Source organism: Opisthorchis viverrini (assembly GCF_000715545.1).
Source record: "Opisthorchis viverrini unplaced genomic scaffold opera_v5_305, whole genome shotgun sequence".
NCBI classification, from domain to species: domain Eukaryota; kingdom Metazoa; phylum Platyhelminthes; class Trematoda; order Opisthorchiida; family Opisthorchiidae; genus Opisthorchis; species Opisthorchis viverrini.
The window spans coordinates 89,359-97,665 of NW_008751956.1; the positions used below are offsets into that span (position 1 = coordinate 89,359).

Here is an 8,307-nt window from a genome sequence, read left to right on the forward strand (position 1 = left end):
TGTTGGGTCGGTGGGGAAACCTACATGTGTTTGGGTCCAGCCTAGGGTCTAGTTCTTCTGGTTCGGTTCATTTGATGGTTCCTCTTGAACTTCGTTCGAAACTTTTGTCAGTCTGTGTGGGTGAGCTAGTGCTAAGATAGTTGTGTAAGAGGGATGCTGTGACCTTTGGTAGGTTGGGGTTTTCACTCCCCACCCCCGGTTGTTTTCTAATGATCCTAAGTGGATTGACAACCACACAGTCACGTGTCAACTCACCTTATCTAAGACCGCTTTCCATACGCTCGCTAGCTCCACACCCTCGATTCTGTTCACGCAGATTCTGTTCCCCAGATCTATTCTATGCCCCGTGCCTAAGGCATGTACCACAATCGCTGAGTCTTTGACCAGCGTTTGGTATCCTTCTGCATTCCCTGGTGGTTCGTTAATCCTTCTTTTATGCTCACCATTTCTGGTGTGCAATTCCCTGGCAGTTTGTCCTATATAAACCTTAGCGCAATTGGTGCAGTTAATTTTCAACGGCTACTGTCCTCACCAGCCTCACAAGTTGTCTTTTAGCTTGGCCGTTAGAATATGGAACGTAAAATAGACGGTGGTGACTCTCTTGCGAAGCGAAAAACTGAGCACAACAATAGGCTGTGCAGATGATAGCAAATTCTAGCCTGCGCCAACGGTAGATAACGGTTTTGCGGTGGGACATCAATTCACCATGTTTCCTGTCATAACAACATCCATTCCTTGACACAATTCCCCTGTGAGAGCTAACAAAAAGTCATCACATATGCTACTCCAGCTTCCTGCGAACGAAACTGCACTTCAAGTGTCGGCACTAGCCCAATAAAATTATCTCGCATGAACAATTTCGGTAATACTCCTTCCGTGGAGCATGCCCCAATTATTCCTAGGGGTCATAACCCACATGACTCATTACCCAAAGCTGCCTGAGGCCACCACAAATCCACTGACGTTTGCTTGTGTGACGAGAACGGCAGACTGTAGGTCTTTTATAGTGACCAGCTGTAGTTAAACAGGTCACCTGTCAGCGAATATACACTCATATGCAAACTCATCACAAACGAGAGATTCAGCTGGGTTCCAGTTGAGTCTCTCGAAAGAACCAAATTAATTTGCAAATGAGTGTATATTCGCTAATTTCGTGCAATTTGGTTTCAAGTAGAACATAAGGTTGACGGAAACCCGGGGACTGCGCCTACCTGATGAGCTCCAAAAAGGGCGAAAACGGTCGTGGGCTGTCGACGGATTTTCAGCAAACTTATGAGAAGTACATTACAAGGTCACCTTTTAGCTGCATTCAGAGCAGATCACGTCTTGTAAATTGAAAAGATAAATACGAGCCCGTCCTTTGTCATCTTAGTTCGGAGGAATTGGAGCAGAACACTGCAACACATACGAGGAACTTTTAAACCACGAGGAAACTAACATACTGTACAGCTGGCGCGTGTTCCGTACCAACACAAACAGTAGTCTCAACTTGCACCAAGGGGCCTCGATGAAGTAGCACATGAACTTCCATTGCGTCCACCTCCGAATCGACGTAAAGGTAGGGTGGTGTAAGACAGATGCAAATGAGCCAATTGGACAGAATCTGCTTAAACGACTGAACATGGCGGGTGAACGACGTGTCAGACATATTGTGACCTTGCCTACACACGACCAGTGTAAGCGCCACACGTTCGGTTAACTATCTGCCAAAACTGGCTTTAGCGCGAACTAATTCTGGAGCCATAGAGTGGAAGTGAACAGCACTCAACGTTGCTGGAAGTGGAACACTGCTATATCAAGTGCTCTTACCAGTCGTTGTTCTGTTTGTCGAACTTGGCAACTTTTCGCGTCACTAACTGGAGACATCATCTGTGTACGGTGGCGATGCCTCGCACTGACAATAGCTGCTCGACCGGTGACGAGAAGTCAATTGCCGCTTTCGGAGAACGGGTCAACAACCAATGAAAGTTAATTTTTATAATATCTAGTCTTGTAAACCTGACACCAGGAAGAATGTAGGTTGACATGAATTTTATAGGGAAGGCGATAAGTAAATATAACGTCACTTTGAACTAATTTCGCGGACCGAATTGCACCCAATCGAACATCCGTCGTTCTAACGAATAATATCAACTAATCAATACAGTACTCACAAGAAATTTCAGTATTTTGCCCAAATGCTCCTGGTTCGCTTAATGCATGAGTTTTCTTTCAAACTGTGGGCTGCCATGCCACTCGAAGGAGGCACGAGAGCTGAGATAGTGCCGGGCTGGCCAAGCCTAGATGGGAGCAGTCGAGATGCAGAGGTTACACTCGAACCGCGGACATTCTGGTCGATCTCCAAGCACTGAGCCATATCGAGCTCTCCATTGCGAAATTCTCGCACAGCATTGCTCTAGTTATATGGAGCTTTTTGATATCTCATAATCTGACTTAGAATCAGATCCGCAGGACACAAGCGGTTCCGAGCTGCATCCAGCGAGAAGCATCGCCCAGTAAGCTGAATTTGAGTTTGCTCCAGCCTCTAACCGAATCCGCACCACCTACCTATCCACAAGATACCCATGCTCCCGCTTGTGCACTATATATAGTCATTGAGCAGTAACCCTTTCGGTGCTCGCTTTCATGCCACCCGAAGGAAGCACGAGGACTGAGATACCGCCAGGTTACTCACAACCATACAAAAGCAGTTGAGCTACCGAGGTTGGGTTCGAACCAAGGGCCTGCCGGTCAGTAAGTTCGCGCCTTAACTACTATCTCGAGCTCCGTATTGGGTGCTAACCATTTGGAAGCGCACTTTCTTGGGGAGGAACACGGTTCAACCAAGCTGGTTTATTCCATACGCGTAGAATAGGCAAACAAACATGGCTTCATTGATTTCATCAAAACAAAAAGCGATAGTAATCACTATGGTTTTGGTTTCGCCGAAGGACCACCTTCCGCCATGCCTTCAACAGGACTGGCTCCCTGGTCCGTCATACAGGGAATTATTAGACCATATCTTGGGAATTCAGACCACATCATGCATCCGGGCACCTGGGACACCTTCCAAACCTCTCGATATGAACATGACACATACGACAGCATAGCGGAAAAAAGTAATATAAACGAACCGTTTTGGGTTCGGGAGAGATCAGTGGTTAAGGCACGAACTCTTACTGACCGGACGGCATCCAGGCTGCCCCTATCTAGGCTTTGGCCTTCATATTGTTTCAGGTGGCTTGGCAGCTAGGCATCGAAAGGGTGTCACAGTTGAACGATAGTTATCCTTCTATTCATTTGAACGATGCCGCAAGAGTTAGAAATATGCTGTTTTATGTTCAATAGGCCAGTTTCATAGAGTGGATGAGTACGGCATGCGGTGATTTGGATGTGATCTCGGGAGGAACAAACAGTGGTTTGATTCGACTCGAATCGATTTGCGAACGAAAAACACGATTACTGACGAAAACAACAATACACCTGTTTGAAGAAAGGTTTGGTAAACAATCGGCGGGTTCGTTATAAGCAGTAGGTGTCCATATTCCGCAGATAACCAACTACCGGTCCCCACCTGTTTGGGGCTCACCAGATGGCCAATCGGACCAGCCAGCACTTCGACAGGACGTAACACTCACCAGCTTATCGCACAGTTCATTTCACGTGATCCAGTCTAGACTGGCTTTTCAAGTGATGACTTATCACGTGGGAGCCCTAACCTTATAGATTTTCGGGGAGTCTCGAAGTTACGAATGATATTTCATCCTGGAATCGAAGCTAATCGGTGCCGTAAAGCCAAACAACCTTAGCCATCCTCGTTAGAAATCATAAGTGGCCTCACGAAGCTTCGGGCCAACAAATCTACAATCTTTCCTGGGGCTGCAAGCACGTCGCAGCCTCAAACCACTGATTATCAACAGCGCAGCTATTCATTGGATGTTAACTTGCCCCTGACTGACGAGCGCACAAAAAAGAATGCCCGCCTGGCTGCCTATCAGAGCGAAGATGCAGCGTACAAGTCGCCGATCAAGACAGGTCCTCAAACAACTCTAGAAACATAACGTTGTACCAGCAAATCGGAAAATTCACCCAAAGCGGAGCAAAGGAGAAAAACGAAAATTCACGCACTTCACTCACTCCAATCCCATCCAGCGTGCGTAACACTGGGCTCATGCGATCGGTTACGCTTTCCGATTCAGCACACGAACTTGCCGGGTTCGGTGAGGGCTCAAAAGAGGGTAGCGAAGATGTGCTGTGAATCAATGATAGACAAGAACGGTTTACTGTCTGGTTATCGTTTACTGTGAATTACAGACAAAGCTAAACACAAGAACGCATGTCGAGACATCAGAACTATCTAAAATACCAGCAAACAATCGATTAGATATTCACGCTTATTAAGCCTGGAGCTGAACGGTGTGCTGCCTAGTCCTGAAAGGCGAGTTGTACTCACCAGAGAGAGAGAGAGAGCCGCATCACCTGTCCCTTGTGGATCTGGTACTGTAAGCAAGTGAGACAGTCATCCCAGACACAGACAATCAAGTCGGTCACAAATGACAACTTTCTCTCTCAGCATGACAAACTCTGTGGGAATCATGGACTGCAGCCGTACAAGAGGAAAAATGGTTTGGCGCGAACCCCCACTGGTAATTGCGACAAAGAGCAGCAAACGGCATTTTTCGCCCACCCGGAGCAACATCGAAGACTCGCAGAATAAATGTCCTGGTTTTCGGTTCCGAAAGTTGTTCTCAATCACCCAAAACGATGGATAAGTCTCGTTTAGTGAGCGTGTCAAGGCAAATAGTAAAAAAACAACCATGCCCTCCGGATCCTTTGTTTAACGACCCCTACAATACCAGTGAAAGGAAGAAGGCCTTCGCTACGGAGTTATTTATTAGAAAATGCCAACTGACCGGTTCCAGACTATTAGACAGGAAAGCATAACTCTCATTTGCATCTTATTTACAAAAACTGGACATCCATCTTCTCCTGAACGCATCTTCTTGAACTTCCTGGATATTCATTGACTCCAATCATTCATTGCTCAAGTTCAAGCAAAGGTTACAAAGCGACTCCCCTAATTCCGCAACAGATCTATCTCCCTTTTCAAAAGACGCAAAGCGAAATTCCAAGAACAACACATAATACTCGCATGCCTCCTCATCAGTAGTATCACCGTTACACCAGTACAGTTCTTGCTCGAGCGTGGCTGTCCTACATTAAGTTGCCAAAAGTTCTCTCTTATTAAAACGAGCCTCACACTAACGCCTGTTTCCATTTGGACCTCCAATCTAGAAAAATCTTCGCATCCTCATGAAACATTCAATTTGAAACTAATTTGATTTTGTTGCTTTTAACGGCCGAATACCCCCGTCCACCTGCCTAAATAAAATGACGATAACGACGAAACAGAATAGGTATGACGAGAAAAAGCAATTACGTAAGGGACAGACAGAAACAGGGACTTATGGACAGACAAGCATACAGACAGGCGAGAAGCAGCAGTGAAGAAAGAATGGGCGAATGAGCACCATTCACGAGTTTCACAACAAGTTGAAAAATCGTGTGGTGAATGAACGTGTGTGTGCGTGTCTGCATGAATGAGATCGCTCACATGTTGTCTGGACAACAAGAGCACGGGAAATTACGTCACGGGTTTAGTGTCGGAGTTGGACGGAAAACCCTGGAAATTCAGCGTGAGCAGTTGCGAAATTTTAACAAATAATTTTGTACATTTTCGCAGTTTGTTACTTGAGCAACTCGGCTCGGTCTGCATGGCGGATAGACCGATTACGGTTCGATCTTGAACCCAATCACGAACGCGGCAGTTTTCTCTGAGTACCAGACATCGCAGCGTTTTTCTAACTCGATTAGCGTGAATGTGGAGAGTTTCAATTATGGGGACACCCGACAACTCATCACCAATGTATCGAACAGACCAAATGCCATTACGTCAACAATCAGCGCATGAGCGGGATATCAAATGAACATCATCCAGTTGGGCAAAGGTGATGGCAGAAAGGCCACTCGATTAATTCTAACATTTAATACAATGGATGTCTTGCGTTCTGACCCTCAAGTTATTTCGAATTGATTTTTTAGACACACAATCGCGGCCATGCGAAATGGTTGGGTAATGAAAACCGTCCAGCTGTAGCACCCTTTCGGTGCCTAACTGCCATGTCAGCCGGAGGAAGCACGAGGGCTGGGATACTGTCAGGTTGCCCAAGCCCAGACAGGGGAAGTCGAGAGGCAGGGGTCGGGTTCGAACCACGGACCTTCCGGTCAGTAAATTCGCGCTCTAACCACTTGGGCCGTCTAGCCCCCAGTTGGGTAATGAACACCGCAGAGACTAACCTGCAGTTTTTACCCACAAAAGATGCGTACTTTGTAAGTGGACAACCGATAGATCTGATTTCGAGCACAGTAGTTATCTTATGGAGAAACCACATAAGTGCAGCAGCCTTCACCAGGGGGACGTTTCTTTTCAAATCACCTATTCACTGATCACAAAGTTCCTCATATTACACTACTGACCGGATGGTAGGTCCACGAGAGCGAGATGGCTCAAGTGGTTAGAGCGCGAATTTACTGACCAGAAGGTCCGTGCTTCCAATCCCACCTCTGCCTCTCGACTTCCCCTGTCTAGGCCTGGGCGACCTGGCAGTATCCCAGCCCTCGTGCTTCCTCCGGGTGGCATGGCAGCTAGGCACCCGAAGGGTGTTACAGCTGAACGATTATTATTATTATTAGGTCCACGCGGTCATCCTCTCGAAGGAATATCTGCTGTCTCAAGCAAAGTGAGTGACATTCATGGCTTATATTATGCCTGGTAGGTGGAGGAAATGACCAGTAAAGCACCGAATATCAGTATGACAAAGTGGACTGATTCCAACTAGTCTGTATGACGAAAGCATGCTGATTTGGGATAATTCCCGAAAACATCCGATAAAGAAACAAAAGTGAGCGGCCTCAAATAGATTCTGTGTTCTACCACGGTGTCCTTTGTTCAAATTAACTATAAAATCATTTAATTAAGTCACAGCAGCGGTGGGGGTGGGTGGTTGAAAGGGACCGATTTCCGGGCAATCTACCGCATCTACAGTAAAAGAAAATCGTTCAGCTGTAGCGCCCTTTCGGTGCCTAGCTGCCATGTCACCCGAAGTAGGCACGGGGGCTGTGATACTGTCAGGTTGCCCAAACCTAGACAGGGGAAGTCGAGAGACAGAGGTGGGGTTCGAACCACGGACCTTCCGGTCAGTAAATTCGCGCTCTAACCACTTGAGCCATCTGGCATCTACAGTGCAAAGCCATAAAATCGCATTACAGAAGGAGGTGTTACATGAAGGGAAAGTGAAAGCGTTATGTAGCTAACAGAACTGTCATTGTTCAACAGCTCATACATATGATGGGAATGCTAGAAGGAAACTGTCAAACTGGCAAATAAACATGGATTACATCACGCGATTACCTGGAAAACAAAACAAACGCAGAAAAACGTCCCTTTGATACAATCATAGCACAACAGGCATGCTGGTATCATGAGTTTCAGGAGTTTAGGATGTGCGCTTCGGTGCCAGAATTCAGGCTGTTCTTTTAAGATCCAGGGGCGTGTGTGACTGAGTAGGCGTTGCTAGGCGAGATGATCACGCAGGTGTTACGATTACGTGTGATGTGTGCGCAAACAGCGCAAAACATGGGAGAACGGCGAACACCTTTACGTTATTGCGTATCAAGTGACGAGTCACGCAGAAAAAGAAAGTGACAATCACACACGAGTCACGTAACGTGAGAAGCGGTAGCGATTAGGGATCCTTCTTTTATAAGTATGTGATGATTAAGTACGCGTTACCAAATACTGACGGATATGAGCGAAGCGGAGGAATAAGACCCAAGTAATATGGTACAAGTGATTTCTACGCTGTTATCCGTCCACCTTTGACCGGATTGGAATCCCACTACTTTCCCGACCTAAAGGCTAATGGTCAGGCTTCTGTGCTGCAATGATCCCGTTCAGCTATAGCACTCTTTCGGTGCTTAACTGTCATGCCACCAGAAGGCATGAGGGTTGGGATACTGCCTGGTTGTCCAAACCTAGACAGGGGAAATGTACGGAGGCCAGCCGTCCCTAATAACCGAGCATTACATCATTTGGACAAAAGTGTCACGTGCAAGACAACGGCCAAACGAGGGCATGCCCCGATTGGCCAGAATGCCAGTCAATCCGAGTCAAGCACCTTTGACTCGACGCTTCTCACCCCCTCACGGAGATTCTGACACGACCTTGTGGAACACTCTGTGACTACCCTATAAATGGTTGTAATGATT

General features: G+C 46.8%; 2 protein-coding genes across 2 annotated transcripts in view; one reads left to right on the plus strand and one right to left on the minus strand.

The window, feature by feature from the left end:
• The window catches only part of T265_09710 (hypothetical protein), a gene marked incomplete at both ends in the record, with an annotated part of 38,174 nt that extends 34,134 nt beyond the window's left edge, over positions 1–4,040 (plus strand). The window contains one exon of the mRNA XM_009175870.1: positions 3,802–4,040. Within this exon, the coding sequence (XP_009174134.1) occupies positions 3,802–4,040 (239 nt within the window). The remainder of the gene's footprint in view (positions 1–3,801) is intronic.
• The window catches only part of T265_09709 (hypothetical protein), a gene marked incomplete at both ends in the record, with an annotated part of 90,253 nt that overhangs the window by 66,360 nt on the left and 15,586 nt on the right, over positions 1–8,307 (minus strand). Inside the window, one exon of the mRNA XM_009175869.1 lies at positions 4,117–4,231. Coding sequence (XP_009174133.1) covers positions 4,117–4,231 — 115 coding nt within the window. The remainder of the gene's footprint in view (positions 1–4,116; positions 4,232–8,307) is intronic.